Genomic DNA, 26833 nt, shown 5'->3' with positions numbered 1-26833 from the left:
GCGTCTAGGCTGACCTCCTCCTTGCTTCTCTCTCTTGGTGCCACTGTAGAACCCAGGCCAGTTGCATGCAACGATATCCATGACCGCCCGAAACTCTTCACCAACACCTCCATCGACGCCCTCTCCGCCACCACGCCGTCTCTCGGTCGCTTCGACAGCTAGCACGTCCACACTTCTCTCCTCTTCAACAGCAACAACTTCGACAATCAAAGTCGCTCTCCGCATCCGCCCTCCCGTTTCCTCACAACCATCCAGAGGCTCACGGCAAGTCGTCCAGGTCCTCTCGGATGACACTCCAACACCAAATAGCGTCGTCGTCGACGGCAGGAAAAGGTTTACTTTTGATTCGGTCTTTGGACCGGACCACTCACAACATGATGTCTACGAGGCAGCTGTAGCACCCTTGGTCGAGAGATTCCTAGAGGGCTACAATGCTACTGTCATGGCCTATGGTCAGACCGGAAGCGGCAAGACCTACACGATGGGCACTGCCATGGATGTGGCCGGTTTTGGATGGGATTCTGCAGAAGCGGATGATCCGCGCGAAGGCATCGTCGCCAGAGCCATCAAACACATCTTTAGTGCAATTGACAACGGCAGCCACGAGACGGGTGGAGAAGAAACAAAGTTTGATTTGTCGGTCTCGTTCATCGAGATGTACAATGAAGACTTGATCGATTTGCTGACTGTGCCGCCTATGAAGGGTGTCACTGTCCGAGAGGATCCAAGAGGTGGAATATATTGGGCGGGTGCGCGAGAAGAGAATGTCGAAAATGTAGAGGAGGCACTACGGTATGTTTTGTGGAAGGCAGAATGCAAATGGAGTAGAAACAGAACGCTCACTGGATTATTCAAATACGACGACGTAGATTGCTTACAGCTGGATTAGAGCACCGCCAAACGACCTCTACAACACTCAATCAAACCTCGTCCCGCTCCCACGCCATCTTCTCTCTCCAACTCTGCCAACGACGATGGATCCCTGGCAATACGGCCGATACCGGTGACGCAGGCGACTGGCAAATTGTCAACTCCAAATTCCATTTTGTGGACCTGGCTGGATCCGAGCGACTTAAACGCACCAAAGCGGTCGGAGAACGTCAACGAGAAGGGATTTCAATTAATTCAGGACTATTGGCGCTGGGAAATGTCATTAATGCTTTGGGAGGGGAGCAGGCAACCAGACAAGGTGGACCCGTTCATGTACCCTACAGAGACTCAAAATTGACGAGATTGCTCCAGGACGGGCTAGGAGGCAATAGGTACAGGCCGTTTTTAAATGCAAAAGTCACTTGTTTTGGCGCTAACAACAAGTCCTGCCTACAGCCAAACCGCGATGATCGCCTGCATCTCGCCATGTGAGGCGGACCTTGGGGAAACACTCAACACCTTGTTATGGGCCAACAGAGGACGCAATATCCGGAATACGGCCTTTGTCAACCACGAGTACCAGTCCGAAGTCCGTGCACTCAAAGAGCAAGTCGCTCGTCTGAAAGGCGAAGTTGGAAAACGTAAGTGCTTAGTCAGTCATTACATAATCGGACCAATCAAATGAGGGCTGGTTATTTATGAAACAGAACGCGTTGGGGACGGTTTTGGGACCATTTTGTTCCTAACAGCAACAAATTGCCTTTTGTGTTTTATGCAGATGCACCATTGCCATCCAACGACGCCGATCGCTTGCGGGAGGAGAACGACGAGTTGAAGAAGCAGCTAGAGTCTTTGACACAGACGCAGAAATCTCTCCGACAACGCAACGATTACCTCGCAAACGAACTTGCCTTGGTGCAGTCCGAATCGGTTATGATGAGGATCTATGCCGCATCACCAACACCTTCCGCCACCCCATCAGAATCAAGTGATGTCCCGCTGCATAATGGACAAGATTCTGTCATAGATTTCAACGGCTCAACAATGAGCTCCATTCCACTCCCGAAACGAAACCGAATTCGTCCACGCTCCGCTACCTCTGCCGAACTCATCCGCGACCTCCTTATTTCACCATCACCCAACCTCCCCGACGAAGTGAGCACTACCGACGACCCAATACCAACTCAAGCCACCGTTCGCAAACTCCGCGCTGAACTCCGAGAAACCACATTAGCTGCCCGCCAGTATCTCTCGCAAGTTGACTCCCTCCAAACTCGCCTTCGCGAACGAGAAGCCGAGTTTGAAGAGGCAGAACAAGCTCTTCAAGAGGAGATTTCCGAACTGAAGGCATTGAATGCTGGTGCCGAAGATTATATTGCGGGACTAGAAGTTCAGCTGACGAAGCATCAGGCTCTCGCAGATCAGGTTGAACGATTGGAGACTGAACTGGAGCGAGAGAGAGAGGGAAGGGATGCCGACAGTGGTGGGCCTTGGGAACGCGTTAGACTCTTGGAAGAGGAGGTAATAGAGTTGAAGAATGAGCGCAAAGATGTTGAAGTGGCCTGGATCAAAGTAGCGGAACTGGAGAAGGAGCTGGAAGAGTTTCGAAGGCAGGACCTTCATGCCGCTGCATCTGTTGTGGAGAGGGCTGCTCCCGCTGCTGAGGGAACTTTCACCCCGTCTGTAGTTATCCCCGCAACAACCAAAGACACATTCGAGAATCCGCCCAGTGATATATTATCATTGAGGGCTGCAGTTTCGGACTTATGGAACCAACTTCTCGAACAGGAGACCCGGACCGCTGAGTTAGTAGGATCCGAAGAGGATCACCGCGTTGCACGAGAAGAAATACAATCCAAATTGAAGACCCTCCAGTCGCAGCTTTCCCAGCTCGAAGCCGAGCACAACGTTCCACCAGCACCTATTAACACGACTTCCACCATCGCTCCCGTCGACCCGCCAGCACTCCATAGCCTTCTCGCCGAATCAAATCAAGCTTACGCCGCCCTGGAATCCGAAGTCGCCCAACTCCGCCAAGTCGCATCCGATGCGGTTGCACGCGCTGCCAAACTCGAATCTGAAAACACTGCCCTCGAACAAGCCCGCGAAGGAGCCTTCAAAGAAGTAGAGGAACGTGTCAAGGGCGTGGAACAAGTTTTGGAGAATCTGAGAATGGCGGAGGAGGCGAATGAGGAATTGCACAATGGGGTCAAAGAACTGGAAGGACGGATGGAAGCCTTGATGAAGGAAAAGGAAGAGTTGGAGACTTTGCTGAAGGAGCGCGAGAACGATCTTGTACAAAGGGATGACAGGGTCGAAGAATTGGAAGGTCATCTAAAGGCCTTGGAGAATGAGATTGGTGAGATGAAAACAGCGGCAGCGGAAACTGCAACCCGAAGTCTCGAACACGGTGAAACTCTCAAGGGTGACTTGGAGGGTTTGCGAGAGCATGTTAAAGAGTTGGAAGGACTTTTACAGCATGCGCGTGATGAGAAGGTCAATGTTGAACATACCCTTCAAGCTCGCGTAACCGACCTAGAAGCCGAAATTGACAAAGCTCAACAAGCTGTCGACACATCCCGATCAGAAGCAGACAATATCCTTAAAGAACTCCAAAACGAAATCACCTCCCTCCATACTGACCTGTCCAAGGCAAGAGATCAGCTCTCTGATTCCTCATCCCGCACCGCCGAACTAGAGCAAAGCTTGGAAACCGAGCAAAGACAGGCATCCGAAGCCCAGGCCAAACTAGTGGCCGCTGAAGACGCAATCACGACCCTCCGTTCCGAATTGGAAGCTGCAGCGCACGAAGCACATAGCCTGGCCTCTGCGATTCACGAAGCCGATGAAAAAGTCCGAACCGCGGCTCAAGATAGAGACGCCATTCAAGCTGAGCGTGACTCTATCATTGCAGAGCGCAATGCCCTCATCTCCGAATTGGAAAGCTTGAAAAGTGCACTTGAAGAAGCAACTTCGCACCACGAGACGCTGAGCAGGGAGATCCACGATGCCAAGCGCCAATCGGTTCTCTTGTCCGATGAGAAAGACAAGGAACGTGAGGCGTTACAAATGCGAGTTGCGGAGCTGGAAAAGGAGGTCGAGGATGCCGCTGGGCGGTTGGACGCGGTTGTGAAAGAACATGAGACTGCTTTGAATACTGTTCAGTCGGAACTCGCTGAAAAAGCGGATAATATGGCGACAGAGCTTGCAAATACACAATCTCATGCCAAAGAACTGGAGGAGGAGGTTGAGACTTTACGCAGTGGACGCGTTGATCTGGAAGAGCAATTGGATGCAAAAATGAGCGAGATTGAATCTCTTACAGCTCACATTGACGAGCTGGAAAGAGGCGTCGATGAGAAAGATGGGCAGTTGGAAGGTTTGCGGGCGGATCTCTCGGGCCTATCCAAGCAGTTGGAGGAGAAGCAGCATGTGATAGATGAGCTTTTGCAAAAGACGGAGGGATACGAAACCGAATTGACTGACGCGAGACAAAAGGTGGAAGAACTGGGACGAGATCTCCTAGATAAAGGCCGTGAACTGGATCAGGTGACTCACCAGCTCGACGACGTGCGGACTGGTTCCGACCGCGACTTGGCTGAGGCGCGAACTAAATTGGTAGAATTGGAAGACATACACAGTGGAATTGTAGAGGCGCACGCTGCCTCTGAACAGCATCGTACGCAGCTGGCTGACGAGGTTGAGGGGTTGAAAGCTGCCCTAGAGGCCAAGACACGCGATTTAGAGGCTCTTGTCACACAGCTGGAGGAACTGCAAATTGAAAATGGACTGAAGGAAGACAAGGTCAGGGACGAGGTTCAAGTCCTAAAGACTGAATTGGATGTGCTACAGGCCAATGTCTCCACTGTCACGAGTGAGCGTGACGAGGCTCTACAAAAGATTGAAGACATTGTAAAAGAATTGAATCGCATTGTGGAGGGTGATGGCGAATTGGACACTGTGTTGACGGGTGCAAAGTCGTTGGTTCAGGATCTTCGCGATGGAGTCAAGGAACGAGATGACCGGCTTGGTGTGGTCGCTCAAGAATGCGAGGAGCTAACAACAAGAATAGGAGAAATCCAGCAGCTTTTGGATCAAAAGCACACTGAAATCTCCGAACGGGATACCGTCGTCTCTGACCTGCGAGCCACGCTCGCCGCCCTCACTACTGAGCTAGATGAATCGAAGGCTCGTGTCAATGAACTGGAAGCCGTCCAACGGGATTTACATGAATCTATCACCCTGCGATCGGAAACTGAGACCCAAAAGGTTCAAGAAGTTCAAAAGCTCTTGGACGACAAGCATGCAGAACTCGCTCAACAGGAGACTGTCGTCGCGGAACTGCAAACCACTGTCGCTGCATTGCGCACTGAACTGACCGAATCCAAAGAACGTATCAGTGAACTGGAAACAGTCCACCGAGAATTGCACGAAACTCGCTCGCTGCAAGCAGAAACTGAAAACCAACAGGTGGCCCAAATTCAAAAGCTCTTGGATGAGAAACAAGCAGAACTTGCTCAACGGGAGACTGATCTCTCGGACCTGCAAGCCACTCTTACTGCCTTGCGCACTGAACTCAATCAGTCCACAGATCGCGTCCAGGAATTGGAAGCAGCTCAACGAAGCATCGAGGAAGCTCGCGCGCTGCACGCAGAAACCGAAAACCAAAAGATGGAACAACTGCAACAGCTCTTGGATGACAAACAAGCAGAACTTGCCCAACGGGAGGTTGATCTCTCGGATCTGCAAACCACTCTCGCTGCCTTGCGCATTGAACTGGAAACAGCTCAACGAAGCATCGAGGAAGCTCGCGCGCTGCAAGCAGAGACCGAAAACCAAAAGGTGGAACAACTGCAACAGCTCTTGGATGACAAACAAGCAGAAGCCGCTCAACGGGAGACCCAGCTCTCTGACCTGCAAACCACCCTCTCCAGCTTACGCACAGAATTGGATGAGAAACAAGCAGAACTCGCCCACCGGGAGGCTGAAGTATCTGATTTGCAATCTGCACTCACTGCATCACGCACAGAGTTGGACGAGAAACAAGGAGAACTTGCACAGCGGGAGGCTGATGTCGCTGACCTGCAAACCGCGCTCTCCACTTTGCGTACTCAATTGGACGACTCTAGCGTGCACGTCAATGAACTGGAAACAGTCCAGCGTGAGCTGGAAGAGTCACGTAGATTGCAATCCGAATCTCAGAACCTGGTATCCGATCTCCAAGCCCAGCTAGAAGCTCTTCACGTCACCCTCACAGAGACGCAAGACCAACTAGCGACGGAGCTTGAATCCAGTCGTGCCCACGAGCACGAGGCCTCTGAATTGGAGTCAGGGCTTCTGGCAAGGGATGAGAGTAACAAAGCTTTGCAGAATCAGCTTTCTGAAAGTGAAGTGGAGAAGCAGGCCCTCATGGATCGTGTCCATCAATTAGAGACACACTGTGAGGACTACGCTGCCAAGATTGGAAAGTTTGCAAAAGAGGTACAGTACCTTGCTTCGTTGCGTGAAGCTGTCGTTATAGAGCGGGATGAGCTCCTGGACAAGGTCAACGCCCTTGAGGAGCAAATTCTGCACCTGCAAAATGAGAGTGTGCAAGGAACTGAGAGGGGGCTCGAGATTGAGAGCACCCGTCCGCAAGCCGATGTAGCTCAACTGGACCGTGAGTGCAATGACCTCTTGAACGGACTTGGTCTTGCGGAGACGCAAGTGGAGACCACATCGGCTGCGACTATCCTAGATTTGGAGAACAAGATGCGAACCGCCGAAGCTCTCGCTACGGAACTGGAGCAGAACCTCTCCGATACTCAGCAGGAACGTGACATGCTTTTAGTACGCATGAAGGAATTGGAGCACTCGAACGCGGAAATGGAGAAGGAAATGATTGAGTGCAAAGACTTGTCCGTGGCTGGTACTCGGGAAATGGAGGATCGTCTTGGGCGTATGGAGGTAGAACGTGATGAGGCGTTGACCAAGTTGCAGCAGCTCGAAGCCAAGGTCGAAGAGTTGAACTCTTCTTTGGAGGAAAAGGAGACTGCGCTGCAAAGGATTGCAGAACTAGATGCCTTATTGGAATCCAAGGACCAGGAACTCAAAGACGTGCAGTCACAATTAAGTTCCCTGGCGTCTACTCACGAAACACTCAAGGCGGAATCCACCGATCTTCGCGAAAAGGTTGAATCCATGGAAAAGACGCAATCCGAACGGGATGTTGTCCCCAACGAATCCGCCACGGCTGACCAAGAAAGCGATGATAACTCTGTCTTGGTCGGCATGTATCGTACTCAGATTGCGGAGGTCGTCTCGGAACGCAACTCTCTGCGTACTGAGATTGAGCAGTTGGGCACCGAGTTGGGCGACAAGGCAAAGTTGGAAGACGAGCTCGCTCAGGTTGTTACAGAGCGGGATGAGCTGAAACAGGTCGTGGAAGCTCTAAGTAACCGGGTGGAGGAAGTTGAAGCTAAATTAAACGAGGCAGAGCGAAGAGTACCAGTCATTGTTGACCCACCTCCACCGTCCAGAGTCTCAAAACCACGGCCACCGTCGATTCAGACTGGTCGGGAAGCAGACCTTCGTGATTCGGATGAAGGAGACATTGGACGGGACTCGCTAGATACGCGTCGGTCCGCTTCATTTGACAGGAGGAGAAGAGGAGGAAGCAGTCTCCGTGGTTTGTCGCCGGGTGAACCGATATCTCCTACCTCCATTATCGACTCCATTCGAGAGATTGCTGACCGAACCAACGATACCGAAGCGACTACCGAAGCAGGACCCGGTCTGGCAGAACGCGAACGTCAAGAATTGTTGCGAATGATTGAGATTCTTTCTATGCATATATCTGCTGCTGATCGACAGTTGGAGGAAGATGCCAATACAGTTGCGAGGCTAGAAGCTGAGCTCGAGGATGTAAGAGCCTCCTCTTCTGCGTCTTCTGAAACATCTTTCCGGGATGTCAGTAGGAGCAGCACTGCGGTTCGCTTACGTGTGTTGGAGGATCGGGTCAATAAACAGCTCGATGAGATTGCCAACATGGAGTACGAGTTGGTCAAGGCTCGGAGTGTCGCCAATGCGGCACAGACTCGGGTTGTTGAATTGGAGAACCAGTTGGAAGAGGCAAAGAAGAAGGAGCGGGAGGCAAGGGCAGCACAGCCACTGAATGCGGCAGTCAGCAAGGCTAGAGGCGGCCATCGTGGAACATTCAGGCTCACCCCATTGGAGCTAAAGGAGATTATGCCTTCGATAATGTTTGAGGAGTTGACCAGGAAAGATGGAAAGCGTTCATCTATTCTTACGGGTGCTCCCGAGCGCATACAGAGCGCTGCGAAAACTCGGGATCGCGGATCTGGAGCGCGTCAAAACATACCCGAACGGTGGAGAGATGGGTCACCACTACCTGCCAAACGGGATCCGCCACAACCAGATTCGCCATCCTCCGATCCTCGTTCCAACCGCCACCACACCCAGCTCGCCCAACAACAACACCAACACAGACTAGCCCAGCAACAAGAGATCATTGGGGAACTCGGACATCAACTCTCCACCGCCAAACGACGAGTCAAAGACCTTCAGGACCAGGTTCAATCTCTCGAACAAGAAAACTATAGTTCGCAAAACAATATCCGAATGTTGATGGAACGCGTGAAATACCTTGAAGAGTCTCGTGCCATCCTCCCGCCCCCTCCCGACGACACCCTAGACCGCGACGGAACATCATCATCATCATCAAAACGATCACGAGGCGCTTCGAGAGGTCGAAGTGGGAGCAAGGAGGAAGGGCGTACCAAAAGCAAGAGCCGAACACGGAGTGTAGGGAAGGAGAAGGACAAGGATGGGGAGGTGAAGAAGAAGAGGAGTTTTTGGTGGGGCGGACGGGGTAAAGATGAAGATAGTGATTGAGGTATATATGTGATTGGTTTTGGGTAGCGTATGTAGGTTATATAGAACTTTTTTGTATGTTGCATTGTTGTGTTTAGTGGCATCTTATTGAATACTTTTTTTTTGATTGCTAGAATTCTATTGATATATTATTTCACCTTTGTGTTTTCTTCATGTCTGTTGGATGATATCTTTATGGAATTTGAAGCAATGATGTTTTTTTTATCACGCACCTGTTTTAATGTAGTCGAGCGTCACCCGGCACGTTGTAAATACATTGCAGAATGAGAGACTCCACTCAGCATCCCTTCTGGGCTTACCAAGGCGAGAGATTAGGATCGGAGAAACCAGACGACTCGGCGGCAACTGGCAGCAACAGTTGAATTCGAACAAACAACATCAACCATGCATATATAGAGTTAATCTTTTTTGTATAACGTCCTTGTTGCCTTGCCTCAAACTCATCGTTTCCTGTGTTGAAGCATCTATAAAAACCCTTCCCATGCAGCCCTTTGGGACGATTATGTGTTCAGATTACTCGATTTGAGGATCACACGCGGCTGTCGGCCCTTTTGCGACCCTCATTTCGGCCCCTCGGGCTGCCGCGTTTTTGTGGGCTTGGGGGAGACTTGTTCATTTTGTTTTTCTTTTTTTAGAACCGTTTTTTACGCTTAAAGAGCAGAGGCAGCCCAAAAGGAAGCGGACAGGATAGCTCTTTTGTTGGTTGTTTTCTATTCTATCGCAATACCCTTTGACACGGGGATATTCGCTGCCCAGTGTCATCTCGTTCATATCACACTAACTTGAGACAACGATGCTCCAACTTCTTTCCACTGTTGACCGCTATCAGCACTCGACGATCACGAATCCTAGCCTTGCTTTTCCCCACCTCGTCGTCTCCTGGGCTTCTCTTTTCTTTATTGCCTACAAGGTTGCCCGGAGACTTCTAACGCCGACAGCACCATACTCTCTCCCTTTCCTGCCGCTCACAGCTTCCCCACAGTCAGTAGAAGAATGGGCGAATAGGACTGTATCAATCGTGCATGCTTTGCTTGCTTGTTGTGGGTGTGTGCATTGGGTCATTGCGGAAAAGCACCTGTTGGTTCGGCCAGAGGACTATGGGTATCTCCGCTCGAACGTGTGTGATTTTTACCTCGGCGTCACGCTCGGCTATCTCCTCTTTGATCTCCTCCGACTCTGTTACTACCGCTTTCTCGTTCTTGCAAATCAATCGCTCACCTCGGCGCCGGTCACATCCATGTTCATCCACCACGCCGTCATCATTGTTGCATATTATCTCGGCGTGACATACCACTATGGAACATTCTACATGGGCCTGCTCCTTAATAATGAAATCACTACACCGTTCTTGAATGTGCGATTTCTGATGGCTGAGAGGGGTTGGAAGACAGGGAATGCGTACAAGTTGAACGAAGCGGCTTTTGTGATTGGATTCTTTATCAGTAGGGTATTGGGGAACATTTGGATATTATGGCACATGCAGACCCATTTGCGGTATTTCGCACCCGTGGCGACGAATCAAGGCCTCCCTATTCCCATTTTCTACCTCCTTCCCGTCCTCGCGTATGCCCACGGTGCGCTCCAATTCTACTGGTTCGCCCTTCTCATGCGCATGGTGTACCGCAAAATCACCTACGGCCAGCGAACCACCGGCCCACCAAGCGGGGATGCGGTAATGAAATCGGATCTCGTGTCGCAACCAGGAAGCGAAAAAGTTTTGGTCTTCGATCCCCCTGTTGCACCCAACGTCAAGTCTTCCAAATTGCTGGGGTTACCACCTGCGGGAGTCACTGGAAAGGCAATTAGGAAGCTGGGGTTGGTGGAGGTCGCAAATGAAAAGGCAGCGGAGGTGTTGGGCTTGAGGACGACACCGCCTTTGTCCAGGAGGAAGCGGCAATCAAGCTCTGATTAGTTTTAGCCAATGGATTCATGTGATGGGAGAAAGATATCCGAGGTCATCGTAATTCGTGCACGCTACGGCTGCGATAACCTTCATCCTGCACAAATTTCGTTATTCTACGGAGATCCTCCAACGGCCACTTTCTGGTTTCACGTCTGTCCTGCGGGACGTATATCATATGACATTAGATTTCAAGCATAAGTGGAGAGTGTTGGGGCATGGGGAAGAAGTGATTCGGTAGCCGCATGCATCTTATGTTCAACTGCTTTGAATTATTCATCAATGTGACGCATTCACTCAATTTTTTATCCTTTATCTTGGTCTGCTCTTTCAAAATAGCCAAAATGTATTTACATTAAAAGAAATCATATGCTACAAATATTTTAACCACAGTCAACAGTAGTTGCACAGCTAGCTGTGCCTTCTTATCCTATAATACCAACTCGTTCTTAATTTCAGGCTTCAACTAGTCTCCGAAGCCATTCTTCCCCCCCATTCCGTACGGCTGTGATCACGTCCTCTTCGTTAACATTGAGTCGAATTCGTTGGCGTCGATCACCTGCGCGACTCATTTCCACAAGCAAAAGCCGGCATGTTGCCAACTGCGCGCACACAGCAATGAGATCTGATGGATTTGGATTCTGGATGTTCCCGAGTTTGCATAATCGGATGTGTTCATCCGCTACCTATGTACCGTGAAAAAGGTCATTGAGCTTCATGAATGGGAACTACGACCATCTCTTCGTAGTGACACTCACCTGTCCATACTCTACTTCCGCTGTTCCCCCCCTTCTAACATTTCGAACAATTGCAACCAAGAATAACCGCTGATGGGTACTAGCTCTCTGCACAGACTGAACAGCCGGCGACGCAAACATCTCCTTCACTGCGCGGTCAATGACCGCCATCGTAACCATTTTCTGGTCCAATGGCTTGCCAGCAGCTTCCGCATCTCGTAGTGTAGCCTCCAATATCTCCACCCCTCTTCGACAAATGTCGAGCGCCCTTCTTGCATCCCCGGATATAGCGCCGACCTTTCTGGCGCAAAGTACGATGGCGTCTTTTTCGAAGCATCGGACTCGTTCCAAGCGGGATTGGACAATTTCAATCAGTTGCTGATGGGTGTACGGTTGAAAATTTATTCGCGTCAGCCCTACATGATCACCACGGTTAGCAAGTTAACACAACCCTGCAGATATGATAGAATGTCCAGTACCCAGTCGACTAGAGACCCTATTGGTCAGCATTCGCTCAGGAAGGTCCATAGTATTTGCAACCGCTACCACAATCAGTCGAGAATGAGCGAGATTCGGCCAATTGAAGAAGTTGTACATAACCGTCTGATTCTTTGTTACAAGAAGGTCCAGTTCGTCCATTAGCACAACGCTAAACACGCATCATGACAGGTTAGTACCATATAAAAATAAATGTCAATGTAAAGCGATTGCAACCTACACAGACTGTCGATCTGGTGACGCTGTGTTGAATCGCTTCTCTAAAAGATTCCCGGCATGTGCAGCGCTGAATTTTTGGCCCGTTAGAACTTCCAAAAGTAGCGAATATGACTGTGATGGTTCGGTCAGCTTCATGCCGTTGATTTCAACAAATTGAAATGGTGGGATTTCCTTCAATGAAATGCAGTCAGCTCGGGCAGTTCTTACTGAGAATAACAGACACAATGCTTAACACCTCTTGTTCTGCTGCCTCGCTCAAAGCGCGCATAACCCGGTGCACCGTGGCAGTCTTCCCTGTCCCCGGAACACCAGATATATCTATCCGCAAATGCATTAACTCTTATAGATCAACTTCATCACATCAACTGACTTACATACACACACAGCAGCCCGTTCCTTCGTTGATAGCACTCTCAACGTGACCGTATATTTCCGCAAACTCTGTTTCTCGACAGGGTAAAGCATCGGGAACGACTGAAACGTGTAATCGCTCCCGAGCTTTTTCAAACTCGGATCGTGGTGTACTCCGTTCCTGCAATCTTTCTGGAAGAGGAGTCGCAGAGAGTTTCCACCTTCTAATGGCCCGGTCAGATATGAATAGCTCCTATGGTACGATCATATGCGCGAAACATCACGTACCGCCCAGATCCCAGGGTGGGTGTGTTTGGGATGCGCGATGAAGGTGTACGAGTTCCGACTTTATTTCTCGGCGTGTACAACTTTGATGGTGTGCGGGTGCTGCTGACTTGTCGCGCTCGTTTCCGAGGCGTTGCCACACTTTTACTTCCTCTTGTTTTTCTGCCCTTTTGTTCGGTATCCTCCAAGGCATCATCGTCGGTTAGGATTTCATCTCTAAGATCTTCCTTCGGTGGCGAAAAGTCCTAAGTTTGGGCATTGAGATTCTATCACGTACAAGTGGATTTTGGAAACCGCTATGCTCACCTTATCTTCATCGTCAGTCTCCATCTCGTCGGCCAACCTCTCTAACCTTTCTTGTAGGTTCTTATATGATCGACGGCGAGCACTCCGTCGAACCGGCGTGGTACCATTTTGGCACGTTGTTTGGACCATCTTTCCAATGCCTACCAGGTTCACGAGATCTGTGAAGAGGAGGAAGGAACAATGGTCGGATTTCGGACAACGCTGTGCCACATTGTGGATGGAACCAAAAGATGCTCACGTAATTTTGGTTATATTTCTTGTTGCCGATGATTGTTCAACGTCCGTCCACCAGCGTCATTTTCTTTTTTTAGTTGACATTGTACGGGCCTGTAACGGCCAACCCTTATCGTGAAAGAGACCTCCAATCCGCCTCTATATATTGTATCTCCGTGGTTATAGAAGTCGAACCTGCAATATGATCCGTAGACAAACTCGAATGCGGAGGGAGTACCTGTACCGTAAAGCTCTGGAAACGAAAGATCGGCAAATATATGAGCGTAAACAAGAGCTACGAGAGGCTTTGGAGTGTAGGTTATACCAAACCAGTGCCATAATAGTTTGATTTGTGTATGAGATAGTGTCGGCATTGAGACTGACTGGTCTTGATCTCTTGTGCTTTAGCGGGGAAGCCATTATCAGGGTCTTTACGACAGGAAGCTGAAGAGTTGAGGAAAGAACTGCAGTATGACGAGAACCAGAATGGTCAGTGTATTATAGGAAACTTTAACTCCACTGCTAGTGGTAGGAATTGACATCCATCTACAGTGCCTACAAACCACATCGATGACGAGTATGCCCAGGCCGGCGTCCACGATCCCAAAATTCTTATTACAACTTCCCGCGACCCAAGCAGTCGTCTGCAACAGTTTGCAAAGGAAATGCGCCTAATGTTTCCGAATTCGCAACGAATCAATCGTGGTAATTACGTACTGAAAGAAATTGTTGACGCCTGTCGCAGCAATGACGCTACGGATCTCATCATTCTGCATGAGCACAGGGGCCAACCAGGTCTGTGAAACTGATGACCTGTTCTCTATAGTTCCGCTACTGAGTATCCTGTTCTGTAGATGGTATGGTGGTGTGCCACTTTCCATATGGTCCAACCGCTTTCTTTACCCTTCACAACGTCGTCTTGCGCCATGATATCGCGGACAGGGGCACAGTGTCCGAACAGTATCCACATTTAATATTTCACAACTTCAACTCGAAGCTGGGAAATCGGGTACGTTCTTGGCTTATCCTCGAATATGGACAGGACGGCGTGCTCACGCGTTATTGCATTAGGCGCAAAACATCTTGAAATATCTATTCCCAGTCCCGAAGGAGGACAGCAAGCGTGTAATGACTTTTGCGAATGAGAGCGACTTTATATCATTCAGACATCATGTCTACCATAAAATCGGGAACGAAGTCCAATTGGCTGAGGTTGGACCTCGTTTTGAGATGCGATGTACGTATACTTCTGTACCCATCATGAAAGCAATGAAGCTAACTGGATGCATCATGTTTAGTATACGAAATCAAGCTGGGAACAGTGGATATCACGGAGGCAGACACCGAATGGGTGTTTAGACCATATCAACGCACCGCGAAGAAGCGCGATTTCTTGTAAATAGGCAACTATGTAGTCTTTTGTAATTTATGCATTTTAGATCTTTCGTTAGTATTGAATATTCATCCCTTGCACATCGACGATGTTTTCGTAAGAGTTTTGCTCTCGGGGCAAACCATGTGGTTTTCAAATTCGTTTCACTTGCTTTACAATTTCCAGGAAGATTCATATACAATGGATCCCAGTATTGCGCCCGACGATCAGCTGAACTTTGCATTGCTAAAGTCCATTTCGGGATGCTAATTCAGGGCTCTAGTTAGCCACAAATGACGCTGTTGCAGCAAAACATCATTCACGCACTTGTTCCTGGAATTTCTTTAGCATCTCCGCTTTTTTTCTTTCATCGCTGGTTGGCTTTCCCATTTGCTTCTGCTGCTGATCAAACTGGCACCAAGGTAGACACTTCAGCGAAAGGGACGGTACCAATCAAGCGGCATTTGACTATCTACCATCATCTTTTCCACCATTGCCCTGGTCTCTCCATCTAAATCCGACAATTTAGAATTCTCCGGCTGGATCTTGGTCGTATCGATCTCCGGGTGGTGTGTTAACACGTTCTTCCACCATTCCATCTGATTTACTTTCTCCAGATGTATCAAGAGTTCACCATTATCTGTACGTGTAGTCAGGAGTGAGACATGCATTGTCAGTTCAGAGTCGAGCTCGCAAGTCATACCCAAAGTCCATGTGCTATCGTCTACTTTGATGTCATTACATAATTCTCCCTATTGGTTTTCGTTGGCTGAGGCAAGGACAGAGCACGAAGTTGACAACTATTTACCTCCAGGATAGGATCCTGGCCCTTCAAACCCGCTTTCAGTCGTCGCTTCTGGATGAGCACGTTGAGTTCTCGCCCCTTGATGCCCTTTGGTACCTGTACAGTAATGTCGACCTCCTGCAGGGTCTGCTTCCAAGTGTATGGAAGACCTGTTTAGAGCGATATCAAACGGGCGTTAGGGAGATGTCATGACATCTTCGTTAAACAATACCAACAGACTTGCTTGTTCTGCATCTTCCTTTTCTTTTCTTGCCTTGTCATACGCCTCCCGATCAGCTTCACTGAGCTTATCGTATTCTTCTGCGGACAGCTTTTTGCTTGCGTCGACTGCCATGTTCTATAGGTAGCGACTGAGAATTGAAAGGAATTGTTCAAGAAGGTTCGCACACGACAGTTGACTCATCACCTTGTCCGAAGCCCGTGACCGATGGATTATGGCATTAAATGTCTTGCATGTCCGGAGTAGATATCCTGGTCAACGAGGAGAGGCCAAGGTCGCTATTAAAGGATATGATGGAACAGCCCATGATAAGAATCACAACTAGGAGTGCTTACAGTGTCTTCTACCAGCTGCAAATCTGTGCATGAAAATAACTAACAGTTCTCCGCGGACAATACGACGTCGTTTTGCATACAAGTATGTATCCAGGACGGCAATGTTATTCAGAACAAAGACCGCACACGCTACTTTTGCGTGCAGCATCTCAACGTGCTGGTTTACGACGGTTGCGGGAACATTTTGGAATATGCTCCATGTGCTCTACACGAGGAGGAGAGTTGGCCATAGGCGTATTGCAAAGACTACTCATCTTAAAACCCGGATGAAAACGGAGAAATCCATGCGTATTTGAGTACAAGGAGGCCATCTTAAATACTTGCTACACCAGGCAGAGGGGCACTTCTCAAGCGCCGTCCTGTCTCTTCTGTTCAACATCAGCACTCTATACAGTCCTAGGTATCATTTAGACTGCCCTGCTCCGTTATTACCAGTCGAGTTTCGGCCGAGAGAGTAAAGGCTCCTGTCGACAATGAAGTCGATCTTGTACAAAGCCACTCGGCTGTGGTTTTTGCTGCCACTCGAGATGATTCCCTAAACAGTTCTGGCCCTCAGCAGGCGAGATTGCGTTCAGGGCACTCCATGGGTGCGATGTAAGAGTCGGATTTGCCGCTGAAATAAAACCTCGCGAAAATCTTTGGCATTGTGGGTTGCACTGGTTTGAGAAAGTCAACTCTCGTCACCGCCCTTTCGCATTATTCAAACGTCCGACGTCAGTAATGGGGTTGACCATCGCGATTGAGCTTTACTAGGTTTGAAGACGCTGCGATCATACCAAATGATTTGGCAGGAGTCATCGTGTTTATCAGCACCATTCGCGGGAAGCTAGCATACAATACATATGCACAGACGATGTGGTAGGGTTTAAAGATTACGTGTCGTCACTGTCCAGAAAACTCGATGCTCCGGTTGTAGAAGGCGGCAGCAAGCTTCCAGTAGGTCAACGTCAGCTGGACTGCGTGGCCAAGGTAGTGGATGAAGCAACTGCCGCCGTGGACGCTCCTGTCGCAAGCAGATACAGCAATCTATCATCCTCATGGTCTCCGCTACAATCGGAGCCTTTAATCGCGTGCTTCCACATGACGAAGGCAGCATCATGGAGTTGGATGCCACTGGCTCGGCGGACGCTCCAGTCATTCGTCAGATAGCTAAAGAAGCACATCAACTGTTAGGCTGAAATTGTTAGCTAACATGGGCAAGGACGGGATGTTTCTGTAGGATTAGGATGCACATCCGCAGCTCTAATTATGCAATACAACAATGCCCGATAATATAGAAACGATTCAAAGGAAACAGCTATAGTGTGAATTGTCCAGTAATTGGATTGGTATATACAAAGGAGCACATCTTACAGCTTTCATTGAAAATCAAACCACGGGAGAGTAGAGCACGCGGTGGCCATTCCCGCGCTCCGTTCATCCACCGACAGCATGCTGAAGCGATTGACCAAGGCGAGCGTCCTCCTGTGCGGTGCGCTACGACATGGACAATTCATCGTGCGTGTTAAAAGTCTGCTCCAGTATTGCGGAAAGGAACCGTCCCGTATTTACCTTCTTTTTGTTTTGCAGCATCAACATGGTATTCGCACATTCCACTCTACAATAGCAAGCAAGATCAAGGTTGACCGCAAGGACACTCACATTGAAATTCAGTGGGGTCCTTCGGCCTCACCCTCGTGTAGTAAATTTAACTATTCTTGGTTAAGAGATAACTGTCAATGCCCACTGTGCGTCCACCCTTCAAATCGTCAAAAATTGCATTCTTCCGGGGATGTTGCCCTTTCCATTAAGCCCGAGTCTATCTCGATAGTCGAAGGTGGGAATGGTCCGCACCTTGAAATCAAGTGGCCAAGCGGAAGTCTCCGCCCCCATGCAAATCACAGATCTCGTTCTGAAGCCCACACAAGTGTAGTGGATGTTGCTTGGCTTCAGAAGCAAGATTATTCCCCTCAGGCGGTCCGCCAACGACGCAACGCACTCTTCAAACCTGTATACTGGGATGGCGATATGTATGATCAGAGGAAGCGCTCGGTGGACTATCAACATTTTATCTCTTCTAATGACGGACTCCGGAAAGCTTTGGAGGAACTTCGGGATTACGGATTATGCTTTATTCGGAATGCCCCGACGAAGGATAAGGAGGTGGAGAATATCGGACGGAGGTTTGGGTGTATTCGTGAGACATTTTATGGGACTTCCTGGGACGTGAAAAGTATTCCAGATGCCAAGAATATCGCATACACATCATTGGATTTAGGGCTTCACATGGATCTCATGTACGATTGTTGTTTTCCCAAGTGGTCATCAAGCGAAAATCCTGATGATTTTGTCTGTGGTCTTTCTTAGGTACTTTGAAGCGCCGCCAGGTCTCCAGTTCCTTCACTGTCTCAAAAACTCGGTGACCGGCGGTGAATCCATCTTTCTTGATTCCTTCAAAGCCGTTGAGATTCTTAAGACAATGCATCCGGAGGACTATAGCGTACTCACGCAGGTCCCGGTTACTTTTCATTATATTAATGACGGGCACCACATGCATTTCCGACGTCCCACGATTGTCGAAGACGACTTAAACGAGCAAAGGATGGTCTATTATGCCCCTCCTTTCCAAGGTCCGCTTGAAGCAGAAGAGCACTTGGTGGGACCTTTCTACAAAGCTTTTGCCAAGTTTGAGGAAATACTGCGTGACCCAAAATTGACGTACAGGATGCTGCTGCAACCTGGAGATTGCGTAATTTTCGCAAATAGAAGAGTACTGCACGGGCGCGCTGAGTTCGACGCTGCGTCAGGCGATAGGCATCTGAAAGGGGCATATGTGGATTGGGATGATTTCAAGGACAAGCTGCGGGTTTTGGACGTACGGAAATAACGCATGGTGAATATAGAACACGTGTGATAACTTATAGGGCACTTCTTTACAACATAACAAACATGAACCCATCACAAAAAACAATTGTGTAGAAGCTCCTATTTATCAGCCGTATGGGTATCATGTCTCAATGCCAGCAGTCTGGTATATAACCCCAAATGTCAATTGATATACATGCACGAAAATTGACACTCTTTACACCGATATTCAGGAGGGCAAAATGCTCTGTTTTCTTCCCGCTGCTTGTTGACGACTACTAGTATGGCGAGGAAGGATGTGCTGATCCGTTGCCACAATGGAACCTCTTGGCGAGGAGAGGTACGAAAAAAGACCGCCCGGCATATTACTGTCCAGATTGGGGTTACCGGCATTCACCGACGCACCGGATTCTTCGTCATACCCGCGAGGAGTATATCCAGACCCAGGTAGGATATCAGTGGAACTGCTTTCACGGCTAAGGGGATTATTCGTACCCATAAGAGCAGTAGCAGCTTGTGCCTTCAGAAGTGTTTCAAGTTTAGCAACCGAACAGTGGTAAAAGTGCATATCAGAACACATTACCGTTAGACTTCCAAGACTCGCCCAGCTCTTTTTCAGCTCGCTTCCAAAAACTTGAAGCATGGATGGACGACGTCCTCTTTCCAGATGGGGTTCATCGCTATCCAAACCAGCTTCCGGGTCATTCACATTGGGCAAACTGCCTCCAGCAGCAAATCCGGAATTTCCTCCACTGCTCTTGTAATAATTATAGCTTCCCGCGCCAAGCTGTCCAGGATTGCCAGTACTCTGTTGCTTGTCGCCCGCTGGAGGAGCTTGGAAAAGGGAATTGGAAGAAGGTGCACTGTAAAGTGAGCCGGTTGATGGCGGCCTGTAGAGATCATTGGAAGAGGGCCCACTGTAGAGGTTGCTATAGGATTTGGTTTTGCTTCCATCAAGGTTTTGAGAAGGGTAAGAAGGATGACGCATCTTTCCGTAGCAGGCAGTATTCGTCTAGCTGGTTTTTAAAGCTATGAGAACTGTTCTCTTGGTAAGGTTGTCAATGACTGGAAGAGACTCTCGTTCTTCCGGAATTCGTCATAACCCCCACTGGCACTGTCAGTTCTACGCATCCGTACTATTTATAGCTTATCAAATGACGAGTAACCTACTGGTCCAAAAATCCGTCACTCTCACACCCAACTAGATATCGACTAACAAGCATCAAGTATGCCACGTTCCAATATAGAGCGAGTGTACGTACCCCTCGAAGACCTCGAGGCAAGCGTAGCTGAAGCGGACGAAGCGGAGGACAATCTGGGGGATATCACCGAGCTGAGCAGAGAGCACAGGAAGACACCAGCTCCATCTCAGTATGGCTCATCGGCATCTGTCAGCTCTTCCGCAACCCAGGGAGGATTTGGAGGGTTACGTAGAAGGCTGTCCAAGTCCTTTAGTGCACGGCCTTCAACATCCAATCTTTTAGAGCAGGTTTTGATGAAGTCTGGTGCGTCCTTCGCGGTTGGGTAAGCGGGCTTAGCGCGTTTCCCGCCCCTAGCACTCTAACCCGTTGAGGTTTCCAGTATCCAGATCTGCTAGCTTCAACACCAGCGCAGGCTACTTTCCTCACCCAATCAGTGCGCCCTCGTTTAGCCGACTTCCTATACCATGGTCCTCAACAGGCGCACCCCGCGACAGCCGGGAGGCAGACATGCTATGTGGGTTGGCGATGGGGTTATCCAGTTATGGTGCACCATTATACCGAGTAGAACACCGAATAGCGCACGCTGCTGAGGAGTTGAACATTCCCATCTCACTATTTTGCTTACCAACTACTTTAATGGTCGCTATCGGCGACGGATCTGCACGACATCCCTGCAGGGTCCAATACTTGTCATACTGTTACGCTGTACATATCGGAAAACTACACGATGTAGACCAACTTGCTAGACGGGCTTCTAAGCTAGGAGTATTCAACAAAGGTGGATCGTCCAACTCACGCAGGATGAGTTCGGCTAGCGAAAAAGGAAAGGTGTCTGTGTCGTCCATGACGATACAACACAGTAATCGAGTAGCTGATGCTGTGGAACTTGGTCGCGCCCCTGTATCGGATCGCCCAGATCGCCCATCAACACCTGAGAAACCATCAGATGTGGACATGGACTGCTGTCTTGCAGAGTTGGAGACTATCATGACATCTCCAGGGGACTATCACCGTTTCTTACGCATTATGGCAGGGGCAATGCAAAGCGGGGTGATCGTGGTGCTATTATTCAAAGGCTCCTGGGCGGACGGACTAGCAGCATTGTTTTTGGGAGCGTTCACAAGCTTTTGCCTCTATTTGTCTGATTTGTTTGGCCTCGAGGGAGCAGTCGAGTTATTAGCGGCAATGGCAGTAGCAGCAATTGCCCGGTTCATAGAGCCATTTGGTTTCTGGAGTGCTATTTCTGGTACGGGAAAGGGCCTTTGCCACGAAGTGGTTAGCCTTGGTGGGGTGTGTCAACTGTTACCGGGAACTGCTATGTGAGTTCAGCGTGCCATGCTGCAAGAGATGCCTCAGTACATTAAATGTCTTGTAGCACTTTAGGTATGCTGGAGGTAGGTAGCTCGAACCCTGTGGCCGGATCAGTGCGGATGTTTCAAGCATTTATCCGAGCACTTAAACTTGGGTAAGATGCCGGACACACTTGCAGTAATGGCGATCTCGGGATTCATATCATTACCTTCTGCCGGTCCAGATATGGTCTGTCTACCGGGTCTCGCATCGCCGTTCACTTATTCGAACTCTTCGATGCATGGGAGGACTCAGGCATTGATGCATGTCCAGTACCAGGAAGAACCGCCATAGACTTCTGGCGGCTGCCACTATGGATTCCGGTGAGTGCTCTTATACCGTTATAAGTCAATCCGAGAAGCTTATTTCTAGTAGATGAATATTTCCATCATGATCAATCTTCGGGCATATCCGTGGCAATGGCCACATATGAGCTTAGCCTCCCTCTTAGGCTACTGTGTCAGTTTGCTTGCGAGTCAATGGTTCAACAGCGTAAGGATAATGTTGAAGTCACACGATTTACGCACAGCTCATTTTGCCGCCCTAAAAGGACATTACCGCGGGTATGGCAGCTTTCTCGATTGCTATGGCTGCAAACCTTTACGCCCGACGAAAGAATGAGATTGCGGTCGGAGCAACCTTGGCAGGTGAGGGAGAAAAAATCACAAGCCAGTTCTATGTTTTCAACGGCTGCAAAACGATTGACTAAACCTGGCTTTTAAGGCATTATCTGGTTGGTACCTGGTGGCATTGGAGTGCGAGGGGTGATGGCAGCGCTTGCAAAAGATGCTACCTCTAGCGGGACGGCTTTCGGAATAGAGTAAGACACTTTCTGAGGTCAAGACAAACGCTTCATTTCAATTCTCATGGACTGTCTGCTAGTATGATGACACGAGCAATGTCAATCGCCGTCGGATTATAGTAAGTTATCCGTCCTTCCCCCTTTGTTGTCTTGATACATCACGTAACGCAATTTCCAATGTCCAGTATGGCAAATGTTGTCGCGTTCCCTATCATAACTGACCGTACGGCTCGGGACGCCCTCAGAGACACGATGATGACTGTATAGCAGTCTTCGTCATGCACCGTCGTCTTTGTAAACTCAAAATGTATTTGCAAATATTGTTAAGGACAGGGTGATAAATTACAGATGGTAGTTTGGAAGGTGATCTAGCGGTTGTAAGTGGAGGGCGAAGGTTGATTGGGAACTACTGTTCTATAGCTGCTTCTTTCTACGTGCTTTTGCCAACCAGAAATTGATTTGGTCGACAGATCGGGACGACCCAGTTGACTTGCCCTATCAGCCAAAGCATTAGTCGCAGGTAACCACGGAAGGTCACAGTTATCACTCACTTGTGCGGCCATGCATGTCATGAGAGATTTTGCTGAATCCGCACACTGTTTCGAGTCAACGCTCAGGGCCCGCCTACCAGTGTGCATTGCGTCAATTATGTAACCGTCGCATAAAGGATCATGGCAGGCTGAACAACTCACCAGCAGTTGAAAAGCGTGGCAACTTCAACGGCACACGGAGTGGCCGACATGACCTTTGGGGGTCGCAAGACCAACGGCTTCTTAATTCTGTCAATCGGTCGCATCACGGTGAAATTGACTAGTCGGCGTTGACGCTTGCGAGGGCGGATCTTTGGCCTCTGGGCTAGTCTTGTTGCCATGGTGTTATTTGCTGTCACACAGGCGATCGAGCACGTGAGTTTTAATCACGTAATGCAAACGCTGGCGTGTGCTCACTGCCCTCCAAACCTTCCTGCAAAGAAGACGAGTATGTACCGCATGTTACCATTCATTAACCTCCCTTCAAGCAAGAAGATCATCTGTCGAAATATTTCGATGCAAAGACTGAATCCAACCGCCCTTTCGAAAACATTGGAGAGCGCCACACGTGAGTTTGTTCAGATGAATAGAAAGAGAAAATAGAAGGCTAGGCCCTCTGATTTAGTCCTATCCTCCCGTATTGGGTCGGAGTTGAAGGGAGTGCGTTCTCTTTCTGAGATACCGTAAAGTTTCCTTAAATTTCCGCTCACCTGTCAACTTGCCACCATTAGGGTTTGTAGATCCTGTTATCTACTACACCAAGGTCGGCGTTGAATTTTTCAAAACGGTCGCCACATACAACAATATCGGAATTCCAAACCTCAGTGAAGGGCTCACAGGATTGCAGAGATCCACCAAAATGATTCGCACCGGAGAATGGAGGAAGGTAACGCTTCGACAGACTGGAAAGCTGGTAGTTGAGGGAATCAAAATTGGAGGATTCTTTGTTGTTGGGGAAATGATTGGTGAGCGTAGATATTGACAAGGTTCATTAGCACGGAATTGAAGAATTCTGATATGTTTCTAGGGAGACGCAGCATTGTCGGATATCACATTCCGGGGTACGCCGATGTTTTTTTGAGATCATGACAGTGTATGCTTATACGACTTGAACCCACAGATATGATTCAGATGTCGACATACACTAGGGACAGGTTTGCAAAAAGCTTGCCGTGGTGCTTCTCTGTGTGGTGTCCCTTGTAAATCTGTTCGGCAAATAGCTTTGCTGATTGCACAGCATAAACTGTTTCTAATTATACGCTTAAGAGAAGCACATGAGTCTTGTAATGCCTAATATCTGCCTGACTGTTTTGCTAAACAAAGGAGAGCTCTCGGGAGAACTGTCAGTTCCTTTGGGTGATGCGATGGATTCTTGGAGGAGATGATATGTTGTGGAATGAATCTATACAATTGTTTATGACGTGTTCAGTATCAAATAATGTTATAGTAGATACTCAAACTCGTACCGTGCCCTTGTTGTCCTCCGAGTTGACAATAAATGTGGTGGAGTCCGTAATGGCTTGACCGTGGCTCGCAATGAAGCCGGCTGCTTGAGTGGCTTCGCCTACTCTCCAGTTTACATCGAATACAACGCTTTGCCATTCCGCCTGAAACCCACCGGCGACTCTAAGTTTGACTGACCAGGTAGCCTAAACACCAACGCTGCCAAACCTCATCAGGCAGAGGCCATTCATCTTCTGCCTCATATGGTCGAAACTGGAAGACGCATTTAGAGCTTGACATATGACGGTTGCTCGGACTACGACGGAATGCAAGATGGGAAGCAAACGCGCCTATTCCAATGATGCACATGTCTTCGACTGCCGGATTCTATTCAAACGATCTTGAGTAAATGTTCGGTGTATCCCCATTAGAACGCACCTTTAGTATTAGATCTGCTATTTCCACCCCCTTCATGCTTGTTGGTCCAATGAATTTCAGTCCCATTCTCGACAATGTCTATCTGATCCCATCAGTTACGAGATACAATGAACCATGACTTGCGTTCCAACCTTGAAAAGCATCGGTGGCGACATCCACCGATCCCCTAAATGCGATTCAGTGTATTCTGAGTGTGGGCTCATCAATCGACAGTTCCCTTCCCCAATTTCAATTTTGATATCGCTCAACGTCCCTCGAATGTGAATGATGGCGCTGTTTGGACCAGACGGATGAATATCCCAGTCCCGTAGGGGAAATTCTGCGTAAGTGCCCTGGAATTGTAGTCAGGGTATACAGCCAAATCATTATCCGGAGATGCATTATTATTCTCACTTGAACTGTTGCGGTAGGTGCAAAGTGTATGGTACGGAATTTCACCAGGCCCGCGTCTTAGCAAAACAGCAAAGATTTAAGCATTTCGCGACGTAGTTGACAAGCTTAAGGTGGAACTAACCTGCTTCAATCTCCACATCAGATATTCCTTCATCATCCCACATCTTTTCCTCCTCATTCCACCATCTCACTGTAGCAGCGTCAGCGTTGGCAAAGCATCCAGGATCCAGAGAGTATGTAACAAGCATGGGCCAGATAGAGGCATCCGCCGCCTCTTCTTGCTCCTCCTCGGGAACTTCTGTCAAATCTTTCTTAAACGGGTAAGATATTCGCTTGGGCTTTCCCTGCTTGGACAAGACTATCCTATGTGAATCAAAGGTTCTGAAGTTGACTCGACAGTCTGGAACATACTGGGTCGAATCGTCCATGTATCTACCGTTTTGGCTGGATCGGGCATTTCGAGCAGGTCGAAAAGCAGTACTGGTCCGATGACAGACAGATTCCGACTACCGTTCTGCTTTTCGTAAGGGACGGGTGCGCTAAAGCTGGATTCAAGGAGCATGCGAATGGCAACATTTGATAGCACGAGAGGTTTTGGCAAACTGGTGGTCAACTTTCGCTCTGCGAACTCAATAGTTTTGTAACTGCAGGGAGGCAACGGCGTCTTTTGTAAGACGACGACCACTCGCATGCCGAAAATGAAGTGAAACAGCTCCTACCGTGGGTTCTTTGTCAAATTACCCCAAACGCCGAACGCATAGTCTTGCGTTGTAGCCGCCAATTGAAAGTTCTCATTAGGTTCTCTGGAAAATTGGTCAACGTGCTTTACTCTCAGAGGTCAATGATGGGCTAGCTATGGGACACCTAATCTCCAGATGTACCTGCAGAATTTGCGAAGTTGCGGAATCCCACTTGTCATGAATCAGTGTCCGCAAACGCAACAAATGTTGGGTAAGCCTGTTCTTGTATGCATCATCATTCGCTCCAGCACCAGAAAGTTCCTGCTCTATTTGGGAGCACAACTGCAATTCAATTACTGAGTATTCTTGTCCGGTAGATCATAGATCAACAGAATGTTCTAATGATGTGTACTCACGATCTCCGCAGCCGGAAGTTCGCTGAAAAGTGGCACTAATGGTGATCCTTCTTCTATATTAAGGTCCTCAGCAGACCAAAGGTCTAGGTATGTGTTTACTTCGCGTTCCTTTTGCGGATTGGGCAGTGGGCGGCATTCCAGCAAAGTTTGCCACTACATGCAGCGGAACATTCAGGTCATTGACACGAGGTTACTCGTTGTTCTCTGTACTGGATCAAGTACCTCCATTTCCCTATGTCGCTCCTCATCCACAGCAGTCAGTTCGGCCAATTGGCTTTCCATCAGACTGGCAAGAGCCTCCGCCTCCGTCTTGAACCGCTCTTGCTCCTATATTCCGCCGAAAATGGGCGAGGGTAGTTTGCAATGTGGCACATAACTATACCAAATGGTTACAGGAACCCACCTGCCGAAAAAGCGCTTCTAAAGCTTCCCGTTGCTGGCTCTCTCTAAGCTCAAGCTCTTTTCTCTGCTGCTCAGCCAATCGTGCCTCTATTGCAGTTTACAAAAAATCAGGATTTCTCAAGATGACGAATACAAAGACTCTCAGCACGAACCCTCTTCCGCTCTCAAGCGCTCTTCTTCCAATAACCTCTCCTTCTCTAACTCCTTCTTGCTTTTTTTCTTTCCCTTTCCTTTCTTCTTTGGTGGCATCCTTCTGGTTGACGCTGGTAAAAACGATCTGAACACTAGCCTTCGTCCTTGGAACACGTCTTCCGTAATCCGTTCACGTG

At 48.9% G+C, this 26833-nt stretch overlaps 10 protein-coding genes across 11 annotated transcripts; 5 read left to right on the top strand and 5 right to left on the bottom strand.

Annotated features, from left to right (window-relative positions):
- Positions 1-79: 79 nt before the first annotated feature.
- SPPG_00656 (uncharacterized protein) lies at positions 80-8900 on the top strand (the record flags this gene model as incomplete). Its single annotated transcript, XM_016748983.1, has 4 exons — positions 80-792; positions 870-1262; positions 1327-1511; positions 1649-8900. 4 exons carry the CDS (start codon positions 80-82, stop codon positions 8761-8763), a joined length of 8406 nt encoding a protein of 2801 aa, XP_016613008.1. The 3' UTR covers positions 8764-8900.
- A 402-nt stretch (positions 8901-9302) lies between these two features.
- SPPG_00655 (uncharacterized protein) lies at positions 9303-11051 on the top strand. The gene has a single exon (XM_016748982.1). It carries the CDS (start codon positions 9557-9559, stop codon positions 10673-10675), a length of 1119 nt encoding a protein of 372 aa, XP_016613007.1. The 5' UTR covers positions 9303-9556; the 3' UTR covers positions 10676-11051.
- Positions 10975-13213, bottom strand: SPPG_00654 (origin recognition complex subunit 1). The gene is made up of 8 exons (XM_016748981.1): positions 13060-13213; positions 12757-12998; positions 12496-12692; positions 12353-12435; positions 12119-12288; positions 11880-12049; positions 11422-11816; positions 10975-11349 (listed from the first exon to the last, which is right to left on the bottom strand). The coding sequence occupies exons 1-8, from the start codon at positions 13186-13188 to the stop codon at positions 11119-11121; spliced, it is 1617 nt and encodes a 538-aa protein (XP_016613006.1). The 5' UTR covers positions 13189-13213; the 3' UTR covers positions 10975-11118.
- A 130-nt stretch (positions 13214-13343) lies between these two features.
- On the top strand, positions 13344-14754 carry SPPG_00653 (snoRNA-binding rRNA-processing protein IMP4). The gene is made up of 6 exons (XM_016748980.1): positions 13344-13586; positions 13681-13761; positions 13825-14067; positions 14127-14281; positions 14344-14509; positions 14571-14754. The coding sequence occupies exons 1-6, from the start codon at positions 13475-13477 to the stop codon at positions 14669-14671; spliced, it is 858 nt and encodes a 285-aa protein (XP_016613005.1). The 5' UTR covers positions 13344-13474; the 3' UTR covers positions 14672-14754.
- On the bottom strand, positions 14496-17041 carry SPPG_00652 (uncharacterized protein). The gene is made up of 8 exons (XM_016748979.1): positions 16781-17041; positions 16005-16692; positions 15669-15920; positions 15453-15598; positions 15348-15396; positions 15121-15284; positions 14972-15055; positions 14496-14910 (listed from the first exon to the last, which is right to left on the bottom strand). The coding sequence occupies exons 3-8, from the start codon at positions 15781-15783 to the stop codon at positions 14872-14874; spliced, it is 597 nt and encodes a 198-aa protein (XP_016613004.1). The 5' UTR covers positions 15784-15920; positions 16005-16692; positions 16781-17041; the 3' UTR covers positions 14496-14871.
- On the top strand, positions 16839-19074 carry SPPG_00651 (uncharacterized protein). The gene is made up of 3 exons (XM_016748978.1): positions 16839-17501; positions 17574-18280; positions 18351-19074. The coding sequence occupies exons 1-3, from the start codon at positions 17436-17438 to the stop codon at positions 18868-18870; spliced, it is 1293 nt and encodes a 430-aa protein (XP_016613003.1). The 5' UTR covers positions 16839-17435; the 3' UTR covers positions 18871-19074.
- SPPG_00650 (uncharacterized protein) lies at positions 18877-20337 on the bottom strand. The gene is made up of 2 exons (XM_016748977.1): positions 19432-20337; positions 18877-19368 (listed from the first exon to the last, which is right to left on the bottom strand). The coding sequence occupies exons 1-2, from the start codon at positions 19834-19836 to the stop codon at positions 19078-19080; spliced, it is 696 nt and encodes a 231-aa protein (XP_016613002.1). The 5' UTR covers positions 19837-20337; the 3' UTR covers positions 18877-19077.
- Positions 20004-22564, top strand: SPPG_00649. 2 transcript variants are annotated; one of them, XM_016748976.1, is made up of 9 exons: positions 20004-20353; positions 20430-21369; positions 21426-21515; positions 21585-21723; positions 21776-21892; positions 21951-22047; positions 22124-22220; positions 22283-22321; positions 22388-22564. In XM_016748976.1, exons 1-9 carry the CDS (start codon positions 20077-20079, stop codon positions 22467-22469), a joined length of 1878 nt encoding a protein of 625 aa, XP_016613001.1. In that variant the 5' UTR covers positions 20004-20076; the 3' UTR covers positions 22470-22564. The 2 variants fall into 2 exon arrangements, with proteins under 2 accessions (XP_016613001.1, XP_016613000.1); XM_016748975.1 differs by having other exon boundaries at positions 20004-20372.
- On the bottom strand, positions 22443-23022 carry SPPG_00648 (uncharacterized protein). Its single transcript, XM_016748974.1, has 3 exons — positions 22895-23022; positions 22754-22826; positions 22443-22697 (listed from the first exon to the last, which is right to left on the bottom strand). Exons 1-3 carry the CDS (start codon positions 22996-22998, stop codon positions 22617-22619), a joined length of 258 nt encoding a protein of 85 aa, XP_016612999.1. The 5' UTR covers positions 22999-23022; the 3' UTR covers positions 22443-22616.
- Positions 23023-23940: 918 nt separating this feature from the next.
- Positions 23941-26766, bottom strand: SPPG_00646 (uncharacterized protein). The gene is made up of 14 exons (XM_016748973.1): positions 26657-26766; positions 26506-26591; positions 26325-26429; positions 26103-26255; positions 25888-26028; positions 25726-25829; positions 25418-25650; positions 25128-25364; positions 25007-25062; positions 24745-24945; positions 24614-24691; positions 24404-24562; positions 24199-24339; positions 23941-24134 (listed from the first exon to the last, which is right to left on the bottom strand). The coding sequence occupies exons 1-14, from the start codon at positions 26751-26753 to the stop codon at positions 23994-23996; spliced, it is 1932 nt and encodes a 643-aa protein (XP_016612998.1). The 5' UTR covers positions 26754-26766; the 3' UTR covers positions 23941-23993.
- Positions 26767-26833: the final 67 nt, after the last annotated feature.

Source organism: Spizellomyces punctatus (genome assembly GCF_000182565.1).
Source record: "Spizellomyces punctatus DAOM BR117 chromosome Unknown supercont1.1, whole genome shotgun sequence".
Lineage (NCBI taxonomy): Eukaryota > Fungi > Chytridiomycota > Chytridiomycetes > Spizellomycetales > Spizellomycetaceae > Spizellomyces > Spizellomyces punctatus.
The sequence above is the reverse complement of the archived record's forward strand: the minus strand, read 5'-3'. Positions and strand labels throughout refer to the sequence as shown.

Excerpts from the sequence above, each read along its gene's own strand:
- SPPG_00655 (XM_016748982.1), top strand. The coding sequence starts at position 9,557 with ATGCTCCAACTTCTTTCCACTGTTGACCGCTATCAGCACTCGACGATC.
- SPPG_00654 (XM_016748981.1), bottom strand. The coding sequence starts at position 13,188 with ATGGTCCAAACAACGTGCCAAAATGGTACCACGCCGGTTCGACGGAGT. Across the intron at positions 12,999-13,059 it reads AGACTGACGATGAAGATAAG|GACTTTTCGCCACCGAAGGA; the intron begins GTGAGCATAGCG and ends GCCCAAACTTAG. Across the intron at positions 11,350-11,421 it reads CGGAAGTAGAGTATGGACAG|GTAGCGGATGAACACATCCG; the intron begins GTGAGTGTCACT and ends CACGGTACATAG.
- SPPG_00653 (XM_016748980.1), top strand. The coding sequence starts at position 13,475 with ATGATCCGTAGACAAACTCGAATGCGGAGGGAGTACCTGTACCGTAAA. Across the intron at positions 14,282-14,343 it reads ACTCGAAGCTGGGAAATCGG|GCGCAAAACATCTTGAAATA; the intron begins GTACGTTCTTGG and ends TTATTGCATTAG. Across the intron at positions 14,510-14,570 it reads ACCTCGTTTTGAGATGCGAT|TATACGAAATCAAGCTGGGA; the intron begins GTACGTATACTT and ends CATCATGTTTAG.
- SPPG_00652 (XM_016748979.1), bottom strand. The coding sequence starts at position 15,783 with ATGGCAGTCGACGCAAGCAAAAAGCTGTCCGCAGAAGAATACGATAAG. Across the intron at positions 15,599-15,668 it reads GGAAGATGCAGAACAAGCAA|GTCTTCCATACACTTGGAAG; the intron begins GTCTGTTGGTAT and ends CGCTCTAAACAG. Across the intron at positions 14,911-14,971 it reads TAAAGAAATTCCAGGAACAA|CATCCCGAAATGGACTTTAG; the intron begins GTGCGTGAATGA and ends GCCCTGAATTAG.
- SPPG_00651 (XM_016748978.1), top strand. The coding sequence starts at position 17,436 with ATGCTGAAGCGATTGACCAAGGCGAGCGTCCTCCTGTGCGGTGCGCTA. Across the intron at positions 17,502-17,573 it reads TACGACATGGACAATTCATC|CATCAACATGGTATTCGCAC; the intron begins GTGCGTGTTAAA and ends TTTGTTTTGCAG. Across the intron at positions 18,281-18,350 it reads GGGCTTCACATGGATCTCAT|GTACTTTGAAGCGCCGCCAG; the intron begins GTACGATTGTTG and ends GGTCTTTCTTAG.
- SPPG_00650 (XM_016748977.1), bottom strand. The coding sequence starts at position 19,836 with ATGCGTCATCCTTCTTACCCTTCTCAAAACCTTGATGGAAGCAAAACC. Across the intron at positions 19,369-19,431 it reads CGAGTCTTGGAAGTCTAACG|GCACAAGCTGCTACTGCTCT; the intron begins GTAATGTGTTCT and ends ACACTTCTGAAG.
- SPPG_00649 (XM_016748976.1), top strand. The coding sequence starts at position 20,077 with ATGCCACGTTCCAATATAGAGCGAGTGTACGTACCCCTCGAAGACCTC. Across the intron at positions 21,724-21,775 it reads GGCTGCCACTATGGATTCCG|ATGAATATTTCCATCATGAT; the intron begins GTGAGTGCTCTT and ends TATTTCTAGTAG. Across the intron at positions 22,048-22,123 it reads GGTCGGAGCAACCTTGGCAG|GCATTATCTGGTTGGTACCT; the intron begins GTGAGGGAGAAA and ends CTGGCTTTTAAG.
- SPPG_00648 (XM_016748974.1), bottom strand. The coding sequence starts at position 22,998 with ATGCGACCGATTGACAGAATTAAGAAGCCGTTGGTCTTGCGACCCCCA. Across the intron at positions 22,827-22,894 it reads GCCACGCTTTTCAACTGCTG|GCGGGCCCTGAGCGTTGACT; the intron begins GTGAGTTGTTCA and ends GCACACTGGTAG. Across the intron at positions 22,698-22,753 it reads TGACATGCATGGCCGCACAA|GGCAAGTCAACTGGGTCGTC; the intron begins GTGAGTGATAAC and ends TTTGGCTGATAG.
- SPPG_00646 (XM_016748973.1), bottom strand. The coding sequence starts at position 26,753 with ATGCCACCAAAGAAGAAAGGAAAGGGAAAGAAAAAAAGCAAGAAGGAG. Across the intron at positions 25,651-25,725 it reads AATTTGACAAAGAACCCACG|TTACAAAACTATTGAGTTCG; the intron begins GTAGGAGCTGTT and ends GCCTCCCTGCAG. Across the intron at positions 24,563-24,613 it reads TAGCAGATCTAATACTAAAG|AATCCGGCAGTCGAAGACAT; the intron begins GTGCGTTCTAAT and ends TCGTTTGAATAG.